At 47.3% G+C, this 22,548-nt stretch overlaps 1 protein-coding gene across 3 annotated transcripts in view; it reads right to left on the bottom strand.

The window, feature by feature from the left end:
* The window catches only part of NOS3 (nitric oxide synthase 3), a 937,759-nt gene that overhangs the window by 401,971 nt on the left and 513,240 nt on the right, over positions 1–22,548 (bottom strand). For all 3 annotated transcript variants that reach the window (XM_069645958.1, XM_069645960.1, XM_069645959.1), the window contains exons 9-11: positions 11,821–11,922; positions 10,283–10,477; positions 1,702–1,781 (exon numbers count right to left, since the gene is read on the bottom strand). In XM_069645958.1, the coding sequence (XP_069502059.1) occupies positions 1,702–1,781; positions 10,283–10,477; positions 11,821–11,922 (377 nt within the window). The remainder of the gene's footprint in view (positions 1–1,701; positions 1,782–10,282; positions 10,478–11,820; positions 11,923–22,548) is intronic.

Raw genomic sequence — 22,548 nt, 5'->3', positions numbered from 1 at the left:
CAGCATCCCCAAACATGTTTCGGCCTTGTTGGGCCTTATCAGTGAGGAGTAGCTTTGGTCTCTAGGTAGGGCCAGCAGGCACAGTACCCACGTCTGCGCATACCTGTCCCACTCGGGGTGACAAAGCAAAACAAAAGAGGTGATGGCTGGAAGGTTTCAAATTAACCTCTGGCATTGATTTGGGCAACCCTCCAGACCATCGTTCTTCACCTGCCAAGCTAATACAAAAGGGGAAAGACCATTTGCAAATCAGGCTTGGTCGCACCCCAAAAGGGGTAGTCCAGCCCGAACTGCTTGGTCACATCCCCCCCTGCACGAGACCACCAGCATCCCCAAAAATGTTTCAGCCTCTTTGGGCTTCATGAGTGAGGAGTTGCTTGGGTCTCTAGGCTGGCACGGGACCCACATTGGGGCATGCACGTCCCACTCGGGGTGACAAAGCAAAACAAAAGAGGGGATGGCTGGAAGGTTTTGAATTAATCCTAACATCTGGCATTGCTCTAGGCAACTTTCCAGACCATCTTTTTTCACCTGCCAAGCCATTACACAAGGGGAAAGACCTGAAACACGTACACATGCCGTTGTACTGTCACCGGGACATTTAAAAAAACAAAGGTTGCTACTTAAATCCAGATTGCGGATTCCTACAGCGACTCACTTGTAAAAGTCTTGTTAGGAGGAATCCGGATTCTGTGACTTAGAATGTTAATTTTGTATGCAGGCATCTTCTTTATCTCACTTTGATTTCCCTTTCAATAATGATGGGAGGTGGCATCATGACAGACAATATTTTCATTGATTTCCTCAGACCTGGTTTTGCACAACCTGTCATCCGCTATCACCACACTTGAACATGTTTTAAGATCTGTTCAGAAAGAAATAGCAGTTTCCCACTAATGAGTGCCAGAGGGGGCCTTTCTACAGAAGGAAAACATGAAGCACCCCACATGCTCATTTTTATGTGCGACTAGCAAAAAGTACCCGTACTCTGCATGCCTTTAATAATACAACAGGCCCTTAATAATCTCACTTTCTTTAATTTTAGATTTATTTGTCCAATAGATTTTGGCTTTTTGGGAGGGATCTGGAAAGAGAAAAGCATAGAAATGACAGAAAATTAAAATGTATCCGGTGTGGTGTAGTGCGCTGCAAATATTTTTTGCAAAACGGCTCATCCTAGGGCCCTGAAACGTGTTTTTGAAGGTCCTACTCCGACCTGGAGTTTTGTTTCTCGTGTCAAGACACTTAAAATTAGCTTCATCCGGTCCTTCTACGACCCCATTAATATTTTGCCGATTGCAGGCAACCGTCTCATGTGTGAAGGGGCTGAACTCCGGGGTAAGTGGTGGGTTGTCCAAATCTCATGTAGCCAGTAATGTTCAGAGGGTCCCACCAGGTAACTATGCCAAATTTGTTGCCGATTAGTCGAATGGTGTGGATGTGTAAAAGGAACATAACAGATTTTCTGCTTTATAGATAACTAAGATTATTTTTGTTTCCTCTTTGCGTTCGCACTGCCTTTTTTTTTGCTCCAGAAAAACGTCTACCCACACCTTTGCTCTAGTTCCGTTATAAAGCACAGAATGTGTGGAATATGAGCACATTTAACATGAGTTTATTCCGAATCAAATCAAAAGGTTAACACTGAGCTAGTGAGAATCGTCACTTGAGTATAGTTGAGATAAAATGAGCGACACTTACTTTGCCACCTCCTTGAAAGTCTTCTTCCGTGTGATGGTGCAGTTCCGTTCTTTGAAAGTATGAGTCCGCCAGGGTTCTGGCTGTAAGTGACATGCAAAAGAGTTAACTTGAGTAGGTTGTTCGGGTAACCAGAGAAGGATCGCTGGCAAAACAAGGCTGGTCTAACTGTGCACTGTGCTAAGTTCAGGTAGGTGGGAACCGGCGGGAGAGGCCAAGCTAAGGAGCCTAGGAGGGATGCCATCTATTTTCTTCTGCTCTGCAATTTAAGCTGTGGAGGATCTTAGCTCCACAGGGGTGGGGAGCTAAATTCCTTCAATCCGCTTAGAATTAAATGCTGGACATGCAGATGAGTGCTCCGTGTTCCCATAGTGTTGAGGAGTAGTGCACCCATCAGCAATACAGCTCGTCCTGTATGGAACAGGAACATCACAAGAGTTACTTATGTGTACATTGAAGCAGACACCGTGGATGGGCAGTGCACAAGCAGCAGAAATCTGGGATCATGACGTAGTCATGTGGAAAAGTGCAGTGCCAGTGAGAGGTGCAGACCGCTTATAGGCTAGCTTTGGATTTAGGGGATCTGTTGTTAATGGCGAGTAATCAGAGGCGAGTGGATATTCTGTTTCTGTACGTAAGCGAGCCAAATATGTGCAATGACAAGAGCATGTCAGTGTGCATTTATAGGTGTGGCACATTGCACTTCCCAGAGTAAGTTTTGATGCCCGTGAGTATTCATAGGATCAGACTGTGTAATGTATGTGATGTAAAAAGATGTATAGAATCAGGTGTTGAAGTGTGAACGTGCACCTATGAGTATGTTGGCACAAATAAAGGAGGGGTACATTCTAGATTTGTACTTAATGTGTTACAAAGCATGTTGCTGTTTTTCAAACTCTTGCTGGCATCCATTTTGTAATATGTGTATGTTTATTTCATTCAATGCCCTGGTGGCAACAATGAAACACCAGCGCCCTCCAGCATGCTAGGGAGAGCTTGTTTTTGTTTACTGCCGCCAGAGCAGTGAATTCTAAACACATACACACTGTGATGTTATAACTTTCATAAGACTGGTGTGTTTTAAACCAGTAATATGAAGGTCATAATACCTCCTGGTTAGCTAAATGGAAGTAGAAAGTCAGCTATACGGGACATGTTTGCCAAGTCTGCACAGTTGAATCCTAAAGAAACTTGAAACAGGGTAAAAATGTGCCAGTATAGTTGAATTTCTATTTCCATTCAGCTAATCAGGGCATGTTTCGAACTGAACTCTAAGGACCCCCCAACCCCAATGTTATGTTAAGTATGGTTTAAGTTACTTACCTGTAACTATTATTTACCAGCATGGGTCTGACATGGATTCACATGCTCATGAACATTCCCCGTCGTCAGGCTTGGTAAAAGAAAAACAGTTTCACTTTCACTTACAAACTGTATTTCCCCTTTAAACCAATCACTGTCTTCTGGGTCATACTGCACCCATCCAATGACAGTACTCTCCCTAAGCCCCTTCTCTGGCAGCCATCTTAAGATCTGGTAAGCACGTAAAGTGGCAGTATGACCAAGAAGAACCACAGAGAGGTCGAATGGAGAGTTTGCATGTACATCCATGCCAGACCCATGCTGGAGAACAATAGATACAGGTAAGTAACTTAAACCTTCTCCAATATGGGGTCTGGCATGAATTCACATGTTCATGAATAACAAATACATAGCAGTACAACATTACACAACCACAGGAGGTGGCAAGGCTCAACAGAAGCAATTACACTTATCCCTGGAACAGACTCACCTCAAGAAAACAGGTTGCGTAGCACTGCTTAGCCGACTCTGGACTCCTCCCTGGAATCCCTGTCGACGCAGAAGAATTTCGTGAAGGTGTGAGTGGACCTCCATGTAGCAGCCCTGCAGATGTCGAGCAGGGGCACACCAGACAGGAATGCCGTTGTCGCAGTGATCGTTCTGGTGGAGTAGGCTCTCGGACAGCCAGGCAGCGGTCGGTTAGCCAACCAATGACAGTGCGGGATGCAGCAGGAGAGCCATCTTGAAATGGAAGTCTTGAACAAGGCCTTCCCATGGTTCACAGGACCAAAGTTCACAAACAGCTGTGAAGTCTTCCGAAAACTCTTTGCGCGTGTGATGTAGAACTTCAGGACACGTGCAATGTCCAGCGAATGCAAGGCCCTTTCCGCCAGCAACAAAGGTTTCAGGAAAAAAAAACAGGTAACACCAAAGGCTCGTTGAGGTGGAATTCCAACTGAACCTTTTGCATGATGGAGGGATACCTATGTAGTATCACCCTCAATTTGTGGAAAGTCAGGTATGGTTGTTTACAGGATAGGGCCTGGATCTCACCTACCCTCTTGGCAGAGGTGATGGTTATTAGGAAAGCCGTCTTCCATGAGAGGAACTTGAGCAGAGCCTGCTGCAGAGGCTCAAAAGGGGGCACCCACAAGCCTCTTCAGAACCAGTTCCCACGCCGTGGCAGGAGCCTTCACCAATGGGAAAGATCTGAAAAGTCCTTTGAGAAACTCCTTGACGAGTCAATGGGACCAAACCGAAGATCTTCCTGCCGGCCTAATATAGCACGAGATAGCTGCTAGATGTACCTTAGAGGCGTGCGCCAGTCCAGCCTTGGCGAAGAATAGCAAGTACAACAGGATCTGTGAGGCTGTGACCCCCAAAGTGGTAATCTTCTGTGACCAGTACCACATAGCAAAACGATTCCACTTCTGACCGTAGCACTTTAAGGTCGAAGACGCCCTGGCTTTTGCGAGGACCTCCCTGCAGTCTGCTGGCAACTCATATCCTCCAAACTCTAGTGCTGCAGGAGCCAAGCCCTCAGGTTCTGCAATCCTGGGTCATGATGTAGGATTGCGCCTGCTTCTCTGGTGAGAAGATCTGGAACCTCTGGCAGCTTGACCGGAGGCGACACTGACAGGCTGAGAAGGTCCGGGCACCAAATCCGCCTCGGCCACGGGGGGGTGATGAGTATCATCCTGCATTGGCACTGTGTTGATGACACATAGTAGGAGAGGCAACAGAGGAAACTCGTACAGAAACAGACCTTCCCACGTGAAGAACGTGTCCCCCAGGCTCCTCGGTTGTTGGAATCTGCTTGCAAACTTTTGCCATTTGTTGTTCTGCACTGTCGAAAACTGATCGAGCTGGTGCCTGCCCCAAATGATGAAGATGCGGTCCACCTGGTGCTGCCGATGTTCCCACACATGGCAGGAGCGCAATTCCCTGCTGAGGGAGTCTACAATGGTGTTCTTCACTCCCGCTAGGTGAAGAGGACTGAGGAACATCTCTTGTCCAACGGCTCAGCGCCACAAGTCCTGCGCTTCCTGGAGAGTGCTGGGGATCCTGGAGAGTGCTGGGGATCGAGTGCCCCCCTGTTTATATAGAAGATGGTAGTGGTGTTGTCCATGAAGATCCTCACCACCTTGCCATTCCGAGACGGAAGGAATGACTTGAGGGCCCAGAACACTGTCCGTAGCTCCAGGATGTTGATATGCAGATCCTTCTCCTCCGGCAGCCACAGGCCTCTGTGCGTAGACGTCCGGTGATGGTTCCCCAACCTTCCAGGGAAGCAGCTGTGTTGACCGTCTCCTGGTATTGAGGGTTTTGAAACCCTGTGCCCTGGGCAATGTTGAAGCAGACAGCCCACCCCCTTATCACCCGATGGAACTCGTCGTCGAGCAGGATCTTGTCTGCGAAGATTCCGGACCCCTGTATCCAGCGATCATCCAGGAACTCCTGAAGAGGTCGCATTTGTAACCTGTAGAACTGGATGTGGTAAATGAAGGATGACATCATGCCGAGCAACAACTTGATGGCCCGCACAGTGGCTCTCTTCATAGATGACAGTCGCTGCATCTTCCCTTGTATGGCTGCTACCCTCTCCTCCGAGGGTGATGCCAGACAGGACACTGCAATTAATCTGGCTCCTAGGAACAGCGCGTTCTTTGATGGTGCTAAGCAGGACTTTGGATAGTTGATGGAGAATCCCAGAGCAGTGAGCAGCTGGACAGTCATCTCTGTGTGTCTGACGGCCAACTCCCGCAAGTGGGCCCAGATGAACCAGTCATCAAGGTACAGGGATACGTGTATGCCCCCTGGACTTAGAGGGCAGCCACCGGTGCCAGGCATTTTGTGAACACTCAGGGGCCGACTTCATTCTGAAATGTAGAGCCTTGAACTAGTAGTGCTGACCCTGCACTACGAAACGCAGAAACATCTGATGTTTCTTGCGAATGGGGACATGGAAATAGGCATCCTCCAGGTCCAGCGATGTCAAGAAGTCTCCTTTCTCCAATTGGCCGAGCACGTGTTGCAACATGACCATCCTTAACTTTTGGAACCTCAAGTATTTGTTGAGACGTCGCAAGTCTACTATGGGCCTCCAGCCCCTGTCTTCTTTCTGACCAGAAAGTATCGGGAATAGAATCCGGAGCCCCAGAGTCATTGTGGAACTAGCCCTATTGCCCCTTTTCGCAGCATGGCCCGTACCTCTTCCAGGAGCTGAGGGATGTGCTTCTCCTCAAGGGTAATCAGAGGGATCCACGGACACCTGTGTTGAAACTCCAGGGTGTGCCCCTGGGCGAGATCATCCAGCACCCATCTGTCGGTGGTGATCTTCCTCCACTTTCAGACGAACCTCGTCAGCTGGCCTCCCACCGAGGAGGATCTGTGGGGCCTGACGTCCCTGCCGGTTCAGGCCTGCTTTGGAGTCGGTGTCCTGCCATGCGGGTGACAACAACGCTGTCCTCCACTACCGCAGGCCTGAGAACGGCCGGTGTCAGCTTCCTGAGTTGTGGATCTGGAGGGCTGATGGTACGAAGAGGAGAAACCTTTGGCAGACCTGCTCGGCTTTCGCCTGGAGGAGGGAAAAGAAGAGCGATGCTTCTGGAGCGTGCCCAGGGAACGGGCCATCTCCTTATCTGCCTTGATGGCCTCGAAGGACTCGTCAACAACTTTCCTAAACAAGTTCCCTCCATCAAAGGGCATGTCCAACACCTTCAACTGGACCTCCTGCTGGAAATGTGTGGCCTTCTTCCAGCCTTGGCGACGAATACAAACACTGTTCCCCATCTGCCGGAACCCTGTGTCGGCTATATCCAACGCCACTGTGATGGCGTGATCATATGCTACTTCCACCTTGATAGTGGACGCCACAGTGTAAATCACCTTCCTTCCCATGGCATCCATCCTCTTTCCCTCGCTGTCTGGAGGGACCGAAGATGACAAGGACGGGTTAGCCGACCGTTTCCTCATGGCCGCCGATACCACCGAATCCGCCAATGGTTGTCCGGCACCCAATACTTCTTCTCCTGCCTATAACATTTGGCTGGAGCCGTGCAGGGGTTCTTCATGAGGGCCAGGCCCTCTTCCCTCACGTCGTCCAGAAGGGACATCACTATGATTGTCTTCTGCTTGGCCTCTGCTACAAGGAACCCTCCTTCCTGGTTTCCTTGGGCACAAGCTGGAATAGCTCAGAGGCTCTGGAGATTATGGAGTGAAACAACCCCACATCGTCTGGTGGAGACACTTTCGGTGGAACATCCAAATGCAGAGACTCGCCATCCACTGCGACAATATCTTCATTGTTGTCCGTAATCATGGCCATATCTGTTGCTGTACCTGTGTCTGGGTCTGCTGTGGGAGAGGGGGCCCGACACGGATGTGGGGGCTGAAATAGAGGCATCGGATGACGCTTCCTCTTCTTCATTGGAGGATGAAAGGGCGTCTGGGGGACCACCAGGACCGGGCCGGGGGGCATCCTGTTCTGGATCTCTGACACCAAGGGTCAACAGAATGTCCAGGCACACGTCCTGAGGCAGAGCTTGCGGGATCTGAAAACTTGGCCCTAGCATTAAGCCACGCCGCCAGCCTACTGTGCATGTCCCTCGTTGTCTTCTTGGAGAATCCAAGGCATATTTCACACTCCACCTCCTTACGGTCTGGATGTAGGCAGTAGAGACCCTGCAGGTACTTGTCTTCCACAAACACGTTCCACAGCCAGCATTTGGCGCAGGGCTTGGAGAGACCTTCCCTCATCCTTTTCCTCTGTCATGGTCGCAGGGCACAAAGTAGGCCCAATGGCCTTCTGGAATCTTTGACGATCTTCACCCTTGAGTGTCGCCGGAATTCACTGACAACAGATCCCCGCTGTCAGCAGACATAGAAGAGAGCACATAGGCTCTTTTGGAACTAAAATAGAGCCAACTCGAGGACTCACAAAACTAAAGCGTGCAGTAAAAATCTGAAGATGGCTGCCAGAGCAGGGGCTTAGGGAGAGGACTGTCATTGGATGGGGGCAGTATGACCCAGAAACAGTGATTTGTTTAAAGGAGAAATACAGTTTGTAAGTGGAAGTGAAATTGTTTTTCTTTTACCAAGGATTCCAAGCCTGACGACGGGGAATATTCATGAGCATGTGAATTCATGCCAGACCGCATGAAATTTATAGAGCACAACAAACACCAACTAGGGCATCTTGGTGCTAAAAACTGAAAGAGCAGGTAAGCAAAGAAAAAGACGATTAGACCAAAAGAGCTTTCAATAGGTGTTGAAAAGCTAGATTATTCTCAGTAGCACGAAGAGACAGAGGTAAGTTGTTCCACAAAGCTTACAACACACTAGACTTATGAAAGTTATGACACTACGCGTTTAGGTAACCGTACTAATTGACCACAGGAATATATTATTCAGACCCTCTAAGGTGTCTAATGCACAGCCCTTCTTATACAGGCTATGCGTTCTTTGCCCCAGAAGGAAAGGGGAATGGGACAAAATAACCTAGAATCTTGCATCTGACTTCTCTTGGAACGAGACCTGAAATGAGAGGTCAGATACATTACTTGATTTGTTTTTTATTATTTCTTCCCAATGCTACACTTCTACCTCCTTACTGAAGTTCTGCACATACCTGAAAACCTCTGCTAAGCGCCCAGAGTTATAGGAAATCCACTAGATTCTTCCAACAGTAAGCCTGCTGAGTTTCATATACAAGACCGGTTTTCTTTTTGAAATGTTCTTTTTCTCTTGTTTTTCAAAAACAAATGCTATTGAGGCTTCTTCAAGAATTGCAAATCTTCTTTGCCTTTCAACTCCAACAATCCAACTTAAATTCCATCTACTTAAACCTAACTAAACTATCTAACTAAGATTGCCGTGACTCCTATTGCAATTCGAAACAGTGAGAACTGATGCTCGCACTCATATCTCCTTTTCATGCTAAAAGACAAATGACTTGCAATCGTCATGGGGGCACGCACAGATCTCAATAAAGTTCCTTGTCCTTCGTTTGTTTCCGCAGAATATGAGTGCTCTTTAAAGCTTGCCCCTGCCTCCGGTAGCCTTAACGCCAGCACTTGGAAAGGGCACCATAAATATATCACTCTCTGCCACCTATTCCAAGCTCACATGCCCACTCTACTCCTTGTTCACAACAGGCAGTAATGCTTCTCTCACCGGCCAACGTTTGCACGCCTTCATAAACAGTTCAATTGCCTAAAGCGCTGAACTTAACTTCTTCCACATGTAAACACTACTTCTTTCCGAAACTCTATATTATTCTTGTGGTTAGTAAACACTTTTTCAATTACATTTTTGATTGTGAAGAACGTTTCAGAACCCCCTAACATGCATTTAGATTTTAACATGGATTGTACAGTTAGCTTTGCTGAATCACCCTGCTTAGTCTGTAATCTTAAGGAACACTCCCACCAGATGGTTGGATCATGTCCCACGTAGATACTCTACATTTCCTTTGAAAGCATTCTTGGAGGCCTCAAAATTGTAGCCTGAGTAGCTCCTGCCTTCTGGAAATCTTCTAATCAAAGGCAGCTGTCTACCTCATCCCTTGGAAAGTTCAGTTCTTTCCACCATCTTGCCTTGGGCTAACAACTAATTCCTGAAACAGAAATGGACAGGTAAAACTCCAGCAACTAACAATATAATAACTTCCACTAACTTCTACTCCACCTGACATGATCTAATCTATCGTATTCCTATAAATCCTGACACATGCCCTGCTTAGCTGAATGGACGTAGAAATTCAGCCAAACAGGACATGGTTGCCGTGCCTGTAAAGTTGAATTTTAAAGCCTGTCTTTAAAGTAGACTGTTTCTTTGCAATTCAGCTTCAAAGGCACAGCAACCATGTGCCGTGTAGTTGAATTTCTACTTCCACTCAGTTAAACAGGGCGTGTTTGCCAGTTGTGTTATAACTTTCATAAGAGTGACTTGTATAGCGCCAGACTTATAATGTCACAGTGTGTGTTTAGCAGTAAACAAACACAAGTTACCTCTAACACGATGGAGGTGGCTGGTGTTTGATTATTGCCGCCAGGTTATTGAATGAAACAAACACATACAGATTTTAAACAAATAGGTGCCTTCAAGAGTTTGAAGAACAGGACTTTGGATGACATTTAGTTGCTCATTTTACATTTTAAAATTAATTATAACAAGTGGTATTTTTTTGATATAGCCATAGTTTACAGAAACACAAATCTAGAGTGCACCCCTCCTTTAAGTGAATAATCAGGAGAAGGCCAGTACAACTCCACTACCTCACCTGGTACAGGAAGCACGGGCTGAGCAGGTAGTTAACCATCTCTTGGTGGAAGACTGGTGTCAGGCTGCCAGAGGTAGGGGGCACAATCCAGACCCAGTCAGCAGGACAGCCCCCTCGCAGACGGTTCTCATTCTCCATGTGCTTCATGAAGGACTCTGTTGCTGCGTGGTGGTCCACAATGGTTATATGGGCTGCCTGCAGCAAAATGGAAACTGATGAGCTGATAATGTCATATAGTGAGATCATGTACCCATTACAAAAAAGGAAGCCTATGGCATTGGTGATTCTGGGACCCAAAACTGTTATGTGATCCTAGAATCCACTCATCTCTCTATCCATCACTGCTCTACCACTTCAACTGTAGATCTGTCCATAACTCCATTCATCCTTCGAATGTTCAGCTTCCATCTTTTGACCCACCTCTTCATTCTTCTCACCATCCATATACTCTTTCATGTTCTGTCCACCCATGCATACAATTCATTTGGCAAAGGTGAATTGGTAATGGAGGGTTGGGGCATTCAGGTGCTGCCCATCCATGTACTGTCTGTATCATGGCATTTTACTGCCAGGCTGTGATGGTAGAGTTGAGAAAGTGGGATCCAATCATCCCTGGAAACTAAAATGCCTTTCAGAGAGGATCTACAATAACATGATCCAGATGACATTGCTAAAGTCATGTGGTTGCAGATCCTGTCTGAAATAAAACATTATTCTAGACTAGCACAGAGACATAAAGGCAGATCCTTTTACTCGAAAGCAGAACCATTTAAATCCAATTCTGGAAGAAAAATGCAACAATGGATATGGTTCTGTAAAAACCTAGATCCCACTGGACGCTAACAGACCAATGATAGGATGAAAGTCAAGAACAGATGGGAGACAACACTTGTGATTTATGTCCAAATCACACGTGCCTACTTCACCCGAGAGTCACCACCAGCTGCAAAGGGTTGATGCTGAATTTCATCTCTAAATCCTAATGCCATCCCCTGGCTAAGTACATGGGGAAAAGCATACATCTGACTCCACAAGTGTTTTTTTATTTTCTTGACTCTCCCTTTTCCTTCTACAATTTGCACTACACACCTGTAACATTCTAAGTTGCACTGTTAATTGACATGCTGGTTGCTTTTGGTTTTCTCCATGTTAAGCATTTTTTATGCTACTGCTCTTTTGCTCATGGTAATGGTAGCTCAGTATAGTATAAGAGCAATGGGGTAACAGCAGTAAGATAGATGAGTAACAGAGGGGAACAGCAACGGGTTAACTGCTAATTGGTAACAGTGGCGAGGGAGAGATGTATACAGAGTGGGACAGCATTTTGGTAACAGAGCGGAGGCAGTGATGGGAAAGTTTAAAATGAGGCAGAAATGAAGATCTCACAGGAAGGCCAGGTGGCCAAAGGATGGACGAGTTTCAGTTGCTTCATAGAAGGCCTAAGCATGTAAAACAAAACCCTAGCCTGTATGGCATGGCTGCCTCAATCATGCTCTCTCCACCCTGCGCCTGACACAGTGCCCATCATCTGCTCTTACCTGGAAGCTGTGCAGAACTGCTATATTGATTTCAATAGCTGCCTTGTCCTTCCACAGGGACGTTGTGTTCCTGGTGTCCAGGCCCATGCGAAGGGCCACTGTCTGCCGAGATACAACAGACAACCAAAATGAACCATCATACTGTATTCCACTCAGCAAAATGAAGCAATACGGTTTAACCAGATATAGGGGTTAAGAGAATAATTTTCAATCAATTAAAAATAGGCAAAACCAATCCATGTCACCAGGACAAAGTAGGAGGTAATGAAAGCCTTCCTATCTGCCCAGTATCTCTGAAAGTCAAGAAATTATGAAGTAGAGTAACTAGTTACTGGAAGTGTTTCATCAAGATCCCGCTCACCCCTGCGTGTCTTTATTACATGTGGTACTGTAACCTCTGCAAGACCCTACCTCTCATCTGCAATGGCTCTACTGCCTATAAGATTGTAAGCTGTGTGGGGAGCAAGTCATGGAAACAGATACACAGACTAGACCACACCTTGCTTTAAATTGTCACAGCTCTTCATTCTTTGATTTTATGAGTACTCAGCCATACAGCAAAAGAATACAAATGTATGATTATGGCGGGATTCCTATCCATTACCTTCTCTCTAGAATACCTTCTGGTTCTCCCATGGGGTTCCTCCGCCCACTCCAGTACTCATATTGCCAACAGAAGGAAACCCCTTCTTGGACCAGTTCTAAGGGACCCGTTCCAATTTCTGCAGATTTGTAGCAATTTAAATCAAACAGTCTTTATTCCTGAGTTGGCTCAGTACAAAGACAATTGTCTTCTTTGGAAGATCACAAGGTCTTTTTCTCAACTCTAACAAAGTAAAGTATTAACATGCTATTTCTCTCTCTGAGGTTACTGGTTACAAATAAGCGTGTCTTTCAAATAGTTCACTAGAATTTGGGGTAAATACTTGGCACTTAGTATCCTCCTTGTTCATTCAAAGGTGCTGTCTGGTGAGCGGTCACTAGTTGAAGTTGTGATACAATCACATCTGGTTTCCAGTGTTGGTCCTGCAGTTGTCACTTGGTCTCTGCCACGATCATTAAAATCAGCTGGAGTTTGGCTGAGGGGGTAGGTAGAGACAGATAGGCCTTCTGGGATTACCTTCAAGTCGTGCACTCTAGCTGGTTCTGTTACTTCCATCGTTTAGAGTCCTTATCTCAACCCCCTTGAGCTTCTTGCTAACTCTCTATTGTTCTGGCCCTCTCTGGTGCCATGCCACAGCACAGGCTTGTTCCTCCACCCACCATGGGCTGATCCCTTCCAAATGGGGCTTTTCCCCTAATCCATGCCTTTGTCAATACTTGCCTTCTCGTGCCTTCCTAGCCTCAGTGGCTCCCAGCTCCTAGTCCTCAACATCTTTACATTTTCTCCAGCTTTCTCCTGCCATTCACTTGGTCCCTTTTCCAGCCAACACCTTGGATTCATCTTGTTTCGCCACCTGAGGTTCACAGCTGTCCGCCCCTGTTGTTGTCTTCCTTTCACCACCTGTTCCCCAGCCACCATTTGTTGTTCTCCAATCTTCTCAAATCACTAGCTCGCTCTGAGCTCTGCTCCACTGTTACCCCAATAAACCCATATCTTGCTGTCTCCATTGCGGGTGTGAATACCCTATTGCTACCTCACCTGGGCTCGGGCTTTGCTCTAGGGTTTCAACTTAGTGTTAGTTTGGACTCAGGTGTCCTACTGGCTTCTGCCTAATATACTCCTTCTTTCAGTTATTCTAACAGTTTTCTGAATACGTGGGCCTGATCATGGTTTGAAGAGCTGGGCCTGCCATTTTGAATCTGGACAGTGCGTATTTCCATGAATGCACCTGGGCATCAGGCTATGGGGGCCGAGCCACCTCTATGTCTGTCTGCCAGCTGAATGTTCGCACAGCACATGCTGCACGGGTAATGTACTATAAACATTGTCATTCTTTGTCTTTGGTGGTAGCTGCACAGTGTAAGGGAGGCATGTTATCACAAGTATGTCACTGACACACGAGTTACAAGTTTCAAAACCTTTATTAGATTCCTGGGGTTTTGAGAAACACCTACTTTGCCCTACAGCTATGACGGGAGTGGTCTCTACCATCAAATAATAAAGAAAACACAGTCCTAGTCAGTCTTTGTCAAATCAAAATGGCCTAAACTAACAAAACCTAATGCCTGCCCTATCCCTCATACAAAAAATGTGTAAAGGGGACTATGTTTGCAAAGGTAAATCAGTGTTATAACTAAGTATCAAAGTGGTTGAGTCAGCTCTCCTCCCCACGTTGGACAGCACGGAGAAAGGCGGCCCCCGTATACAGGATGACACACTCTGGCTCAGGTTCTCAAAACAAAGGCAGTTCAAAACATGGATCGAGGCCCGCCTGGCCTTCCACATTACAGTCACTTATTCCAGCGTTCCAAAAGTTATTTCACAGTTCAACAAAAAGTTTATGTAGGTCTCCCTCCATCGGACTCAGACCTCTCAAAGCTTTAACAGTTCACATAGGTCTCCCTCAGCCGGGCTCGGACCTCTCAATCAACAAGTACCTGATTTAATGCAGATCTCCCTCAGCCGTGTTCGGACCTGGCAATCAACACTCGCACAGGGTTCCCTTCCTCAAGCTTAATTCACATTCATTAGGGGTTCCCTTCCCCTGATTTATCACACTTCCGGTCTCCCTCAGTCGGCCTCAGACCTTTTACTGATGTCGAAGACTTTTGAATGTAAAAGGCTTTTACCATAGACCTCAGCAGGACCACTTAGACTTTCTCTTCGGCGCACACTCTTGTGTTATTTACCCCAGTGTCTCTTAGTCGTGGTAGTTCAGTACCATAAGCACAAAAGTTCAAAGAAATCTTTCTCTTCAAGCATTCACCTTTTCACTTCTCCTTTTGCTGGGGTTAATCTTGACCATTACGCATTTCAGAGTTCGTTCACTTTACCGCTTTATAACAAAACATTTTGCTAACACTTTTGAGTGGGCTACTTCTTTTGCCAGACCACTCTGCCAGTCTTTATCACTGGCTTCACCTTTATCAGCCACTAAAAAGTACATCACTGGTTAGCTTTCTTTCGCGCCTCATCGACATGTGCGCAACCTTCACTTGTGAGATACACAGTTGCGGCGTCAATCTTTCCTTGACACAAACTGGCCTTTCATGTCCTTCACTAACTCACTGGTTGTGCGCGTTCCTTTCTTGTCTCTGCGACTTTGATTCACAAGTCAAGATTAATACCACAGGCTTGGCCTTGCCTCCACAACTCTGTCGTTCACCCGCTAGGGTGGCTGGCATCCCTGAAACACAATGCAGGTTTCTTCTTGGCTGCGATTTGGCTTTCTCAGAGTCTCCTTGACGGTTTCCTGGAAGCAACGATCTCTAGTCTCTCGATCAGTCATCCTGCTCCAGTAGGTTCGCCTTCGCCCGGGAATTCTGCTCCTTCTCATGTTCCACCTTATTCAGAGTGTGTCTCCATGTTCCGCCTTTTATCTGTGTGGGAAGAGCTAATGGGTAGCAGATGTATGTGATTATAGTCAAGTGCCTGACTTTGGTTTACCTGATTAGCGGGACATGTCCAGAGTCGCCCCTTCCTCCCCCCAGTGTTTGTGTAGAAAGGTGGGGAGTTGCGATGTTGGAGGATCCTATAAAATAGGATGGGGCATGGGTAGGGAAAGGGGGGAATACCGCGTCTCACCATCGGTTGCCTCCCCCTCACTCCCCGAAAGACCCCTCACCCAAGTGATCCTTCGGCACTCGTCCACCGCCAGGGTCTGGACCTAAAGGCGATGGCCGTGCCCTTGCCACCTGAGAGAGAATTCCCCGGGGACTAGAAAGTGAGACACCCTTTGGTTTCTCACTACAGGTAAGCACTGAATCAAAAAGGGTGGGATTCTAATACTTCCTGCATGTGTCTGTCATTTAAAGGGCCAGTTACACTGTGTAAGTATGTGCGACAACCCCCTCCCGCTGGAGGGGATAAGTGGGGGTGACCAGGGAAACTCACCTCCCATTGCTCTGGTCTATCAATCACTAGCTCAGGAAGGCATCGGGAATAACCTATGAGACATCTCACAAGAGGCCCTCAAAACAAGGCAGAGGACTTCATTACAGAGCTCCATCTGTGGTAATGATCAGACTAGGAGATGATTTGGAAGACCTGGAGGAAAGAGGGGGAGATGGAATAGGAGTATATGGTAAAATAGGAGGAGGCATATAGGTAATATAGGTGGAGGCAGTATATCTACTGCCTCCTCCCATTACCATATCCTCCTATTCCATCTCCCCCCTCTTTCCTCCTCTCGGAGGAGGATGTAACATCAGAAGGAATTGGTCGTCAGAAGGAGGGAACATCAGGAAGAAGCAGTACTCAGAAAGAGGATGTGCTGAGGAGTAGGTGGTGCTCAGGAGGAGGCAGTACCCAGTAGGAGTCAGTAGTCAAGAGACAGAGGTCATTGCCAGGCAGAACTGACAGCATTAGGATGACGGAATAACACCAAGAGGAAAGGAGGAGTGAAAGGCAGTTCCCCACCTTGATAGAGCAAGAAGGAACAAGGACACCTGGTTGGCCCAAGGCAGGTTGAAGAAGTGGGTGTGATACCAGAGGAGGATCAGTCAGGAGACAAGATGGTGGGTAGCCTAGAGTAAATAGGGACTAGTTGGAGAAGTGCAGAATTCGGAAAAGTAGGAGGAAGATGACTTGTGGCTTCATCTAATCCTAATGAAGTTGTTTTTGTACCACAAACTGTTAAAGGAACGTTCGATAATGACCGCTTTGAGAAAGTCTTGGGGTACCAGTTCATGGAATACTGTATCTAGTTAACTGACAGAAGAATAGTGTGGGAAATCCAAAAACCTGACAATGCCACTGGGGCAGTGCTCAATATGTGGAGAGGCTTGCCAGGGCAGAGCCCTGGCACTTATTTTCGAGCCCCTCCACTTATTGCTGATTCCAGCTTGATTATGCTGTCGTGTTTTAGCAACTTTATTAATTTAACTGGCAGTCAGTCAGTCATAGTCATCCGAGAGGATAGCTCAGCGGCAACGTGTGCGCCTTGGAAGCAAGACGACACAAAGCAACACAGGTTCGATCCCCGGGTCCACGCTTATAAACCTCTGGGTGTTTAAGTTCATTATAAGTACGCAACTAAGACACACAAAAAAAACAATTTCTGTAACAGCGCCTCGATGCCCGCGGGCTGTGTGAGCGCTTTAAAAATGTAAAATAAATAAATAGTAATATAACAAAAACAGTACAAGGTTCAAAATTGCTGGGAGCTAATTAGCTCCTACCTGTACCCTAAGAGGGTTTGGTTACCTTGACACCAACAGCTACGAGGAACCAAACGGTGCCTTACGAACATGCACAAGTGATATTAACTTTGAGTATTTGAAAATGTTAATAAAGAAGAACTAGGACACATTTAAACATAATGGATCATACATAATAACCAAATCTTTACTGTACATCTCATGTGGCAGTTAGATTTGTCGTGCGCTGTGTACCCACTCCTGGTTACCAAGGCATAGCTCCTGCTTACTGGGTGACGCCTGACACCCATGAGCTGGTTTTAGCTCCTGCTCATTAAACCTTAATTACGAGCCGTGCAGAGTGCACTGACCATGATTATACATGGGCTAGCTCATTGTTACTCATGAACCTGATGACCTAGGTTGGCAGGGCTATTTATCAATTTGTATTAATAACAATGAGTTTGACAGTGACAATGCTGGGCAATGATGTTGGCCATGTCTAAACTGCTCCACTCAGCCCGCATGACATTGCTGCACATTTTCTACTGTAATACCCATCAGGGTGGGTTGACAACAACAGGGCATTCCCCACACAGAAGCCAGCAGCCACAACACAGGGGCAAGGTAATTGCAAAGGCCAACATCGAAGAGGAGGTCCTGTCTTGAGTGAGCACCTATATAAGACAAACCTGCTGCAGTGTGCAAGTTCATCAGTTAAGTAATGATTGTGCCTGCATGTGTTCTTTAATTTACCATAGAAGGAAAGCATGCTTTGTTTTCTTCATTGGATAGATGGTTACCATGTTTCACTTGCCACTGATAGGATCAGAGGAAAATATTAAGGATGATGCGTTTTAAAGAAACATTTAAACATTTAGTTTATTTCACAACACAACTAATGTTATGTTGATTGATATCTGTAAATCGCACAGTGGATCTATCAACCTCAGTAAACCGGTGGGAGGTGCAGCTTTAACCACAAATATGTTGATGTAGTAAGGAGCAGCCGTGGGTAGTGTCAACAGTGGGGAAGGGAGTTGGCCACCCCACTGGGCAACAGGCATGCTAGAAAGTATTTGGGCCCTGGCACTTATATTCGTACAATTAAGCACTGCACCGGGGTTTGGGGAGACGTCACACTCAGTGTGGGGAAATTGCTTGTGTTCCTTTTATTGTTTGAACCAATGTTATTCTTTGGTTTGACTTTTAAATAAGCGTTGGCACTATCTCTTCAAACTGTGTCCTTTGTGCTCCCTGCAGGGCTTTCCTAACACTCATTTGCTTGCGAGGCACCATCTGATATCTTCCCAAATGTTCCTCCAGCCCCGGGTAGACTCCTGGATGGATATGGCACGCTGCAGGCAACTTACAACAACAACAGACTGAAGCAGATCAGGGATTGGATTTGGTCAGCGGAATGTGTCAGGCAGGCCTCGATATTGCGACGATCGGTGGATCCACATACCACCTACCTTTCTTGGTCAGGTTAAAATGCCTCAGTTACAGTGCATTCTCTCCTAAGATCTGAAGTCTCAAACATATGAAAAAAACTCTGAAGTGGCTTGCCACTGCATTTTGTAGCTATCAGATTAACATGTCAACAAGAGCCGTTACTTTTCTCTGCCTACGTTGGATAATTTGACAATTTAATTGCCAACCCAAATGGTAAAATTGCAAATATTCAAGTGCATGAAAACATTTTGTCCTCTGCGTTTGCAAACCCGTTCTGATGTGGCTTCCTTAACTAGAAGGAAAAAAAAATATGTAATAATACCATTTCAGAAATTGTCCGAAGTAGGGGAAGGAAAAAATCAGATATTCTGGTAGTGTATTCCTGTTCGAAGAAAAGAGCAGACGTCAGCTACTCTTGCATTTGATCTGGAAAACAAATGGTATTGAGCGGTTTAAATTCAGAGTCCTGCAGCAGCAGTCTGTCTACAGTCCTAGTGGTGGAAGGAGGAGCCCACTTATACTGTTGCCTTCCGCAGAGCGGATGCGGAGTGTGAGCTGAGTGTGAGCAGTCCTGCAGTCATGGCTGGCAGGACTGCCAGGATCGCCAGGAATGAAAGGACGCCGTCTATTCCCTATTCCCAGGAAGAAGAGGAGAGCAGCCGCCTGAAGAGTCTGCGACCACGTGTGGGGGTGGACGGCGCACACCCGGCAGCACTTAAAGTCGCAACAGCAAAGAAAGGTAAGCGAAAAACAGCTAACAGCAAAGACACTCCTGTACCTCTAAGCATATTAGGAGGGGGAGAGGAAGAGGACAACGCGCCTGAAAGCGCGAATATAAGCGAACAGCTTACCAATCTGAAACCCCATAAAACACCGGCCCACACAGAGTCTGCCGCTCCAACTTTGATCCGTGAAGCAAGTGCCCCAGTCACCCCGCCCACCAACTGCCCGCCGAGTACTGACGTCCCACGTACCTCACGGGGTCCCCGGGTGGAGAATCTGGGGGCCCTGGGCGTCACTGAGGAGGAGGCGCGGGGAGTCATTGCAGGGGGACAGGCTGACGTCGAGGAACCACCCGCGAGTCAAGCCAGTCAAGCCAGCCGACCTGTGAGCGGCATGGACGGAGCCTTGGGGGTGGAGTGGGAGGGAGAGGGAGAGGGGAAGAGAGCCCTGTACGGCGCACGAAGCAGAGGTGGAGGCGCGCCGGATCGATGAGCAGTGCACGCCCTCTGCTGACAAGGCCGAGACCCGACAGGGAGCACTAATTGTGAAAGCAATGGCGCACACTCCGGCACAACAGGACAACAAAACCCCCTCCCACACTAGCCTTGAAAAATGCGAGCCGAGCTTGGACCTGGTAGAAACCTCAACCAAAGCACAAAAAACAACACAGAACAACGCTAAAAGAAAAAGAAGTCACAACACAGTTTATGTAGATCCCAAGCTTAGGTCTAAGCGAGGGACCTGCAAAAGTAGACCGACTGGAGTTAAACCCTTAAAAAAAAGGGAATACAGAGGGAGAGCAAACCCTGTTGATGGAGATTGTGTAAAAAGCAATCCAAAGACCAGTAGCAAGACATAGTCTAAAACACTACTTCCACCCAACCTTGAAACACCGGAGCAGAAATAGTGAGGAACTCTCAGATGTAGAAATCCTCCAAGCACTGCAGGATTGTTGGCCACAGGCAAAATGCAGAAGAATTGGGGAGCCACAAAGACCGCTTTTCAACCAAGGAGCTGTAGCACAAGAAACATCCCCTGCTGAAGAAAATCCAGAGAAGACGGGGATTGATGACCAACCTAAGGTGATGCCGGAGGTCATACAAAGGGAAGGAGGGGCATCGGATTCCACACCGAGCGGAGAGGCCGTCTACAAGAATGAAACAACTCTAGAGTCTGTAGAACCTGACCTCAAAGCAAAAACGGACAAGAGTGAACGTCACCTTCAACATGTGGAGGACAGTAGCCTACCTGCCCCATCCTGCTGTGAAGTGGCACCCCCGCGGGGAATCGTCCACAAAAAATACAGAAGTCCTCAGCTTCAGAGATCAATCACAGAACGACCCACCACAAGTAGGGAGAGAAAATGGCAATAAGGGGAGTAGTAATACACAAAATAAACCAAGTCCCAAGTCCCTGTAACCGAAAGCCCTAGGCACATAGGACCAGCAAAAATATCACTAGCCCACGCTAAACGGAGAACGTCAATGGGTGGTCCTCGCACTGAGTCCTTATCTGGGATGCAAAAATATTCTACACTGATGGAAACACCTGTAAAATTGAGATCCTTGTCTCCGTCAACTCATACAGGCACAGAAACTCCCTCCAAGAAAGTCAATATTTTTACAATAATGTCATCGATAACAATTGCCTTAGCTCCTTTTATGAAGCTTTACGAAGCAATCAGTGACAACCTCAAAGATCATACCACAATACAGGCAATGATGAACAGCAAATTGATTTTCCTAGAGGCATACATCATGGCTTGGGATAAAGCAGCCACAAACACAACAACTGCGGTGAGTGAAGCTGGTTGTGCATCTGTCAGGACACCCACACGACCCGCACGTACAATCCAGACCACCCCACCTGAGACCTGCTCCAGACGTTCCACGCGGATTCGCATCCCTAGAATCCATCACGCGTGGAGTTCCGCGCTGGGAAAACATCAATCAGGCTCCTGGCGATTGTGGCCCGATGGAGATGGGGTGCATCACGAAAAAGCCGGCAGCGCTTCCTGGTCACGTGCCATCCGATACCGGTCACGTGATACTAGGAGATTTCGCCCAACGAATCCCGTTGCCGCTTCCTGCTCCTCTGCATCACGTGACATGCCATGCCGCCCATGTGACCTGATGGGGAAGCAGTCACATGATCTGGTCTCCGGCATAAAGGAACACTGATCACGGACTACTCCTCTTCTCAGCTGTTTAACAGTGTTCGAGTGGCGTTTCGTTTTGCTTGGATCCCGTTCTTCTGGCTATTAGACCTTGAGTTTTGGAATTGGACTGCTTTTGTTTTTTCCCTTGGATTTGTTGCTTGGAACTCTGTTTTCTTGGATTTCTGACCTCGTGCTTCGTGTTACTGGACTGCCTTCGCTTGTACCTCGGAATTGGTGTTTTGGAACTTTTGCTTCTCAGGATTTTGGAACTTTGGCTCACGGACTTAGGACTGCCTCTGGATATCGTTCTGCTTTTGTGGACTCTGTCCTTTGAACGCTGAGCACTACTTCAGGTGCATTCATCAAGGGGAACCAGGTTACCCGTCCTCCTCTGGGTGTTCTATTATTCTCCACCACCTGAGGTCTACCCGCTCCCTCCTCTCACTACAACATTGGTAGGTGCTGTTCTTACTTCCTTCCTACTATTGCCCTTTGTGATTATTGACCTTGTATTCACAATTTCCTAACCTGCTTCCCTTGCAGCTACCTGGTACCCGCGCTCCTGCCTCTTGTGCACCTTTGGTCTCAATAACTGGTTAGGGAGCATTCTTTGATTTCTCCCTGACCGGTGCTTGGGGACGGAGGTGTCCATAGACATCGCAGTAATCTCGGCGTGACAGACTGAGAAGCCTTTCTGCCTTGACTATGGACGCCGCCGCCGGGGATCAGGTAGCTGCCTTGGTCCAAGCCATTACAGTTCTTAGAGCAGACATGTCAGCCATCACAGCCGCTATCCATCAGCAGCTGGACACGATACAGAGCAAAGGTCATGCGCTTCCCCCTGACCCTGAGTTCGGGGACACCCCCCCAGGGGGCCCCAACTGTTCCTGCTCCAAACCCTACGCCTGTTTATGTCCCGACTCCTTTTCCCTTGGCCCCTCCCGAGAAGTTTCAGGGCGATCCCCGGAAGTTCCGAACTTTCATAAATCAGTGTAAGCTCCACTTCCTGTGTCGCCCACAGGCCTTCCAAGACTCCACTACGAAGGCAGCATTTACACTTTCACACTTGGGGGAAATAGCTGCCACCTGGGCCAACCCACTACTCGAGACCAATAGTCCTGTGCTATATGATTTTGACCTATTGATCACAG

The sequence above is a fragment of the Ambystoma mexicanum genome, chromosome 2p (genome assembly GCF_040938575.1).
Source record: "Ambystoma mexicanum isolate Mex_15411 chromosome 2p, UKY_AmexF1_1, whole genome shotgun sequence".
Lineage (NCBI taxonomy): Eukaryota > Metazoa > Chordata > Amphibia > Caudata > Ambystomatidae > Ambystoma > Ambystoma mexicanum.
The sequence above is the reverse complement of the archived record's forward strand: the minus strand, read 5'-3'. Positions and strand labels throughout refer to the sequence as shown.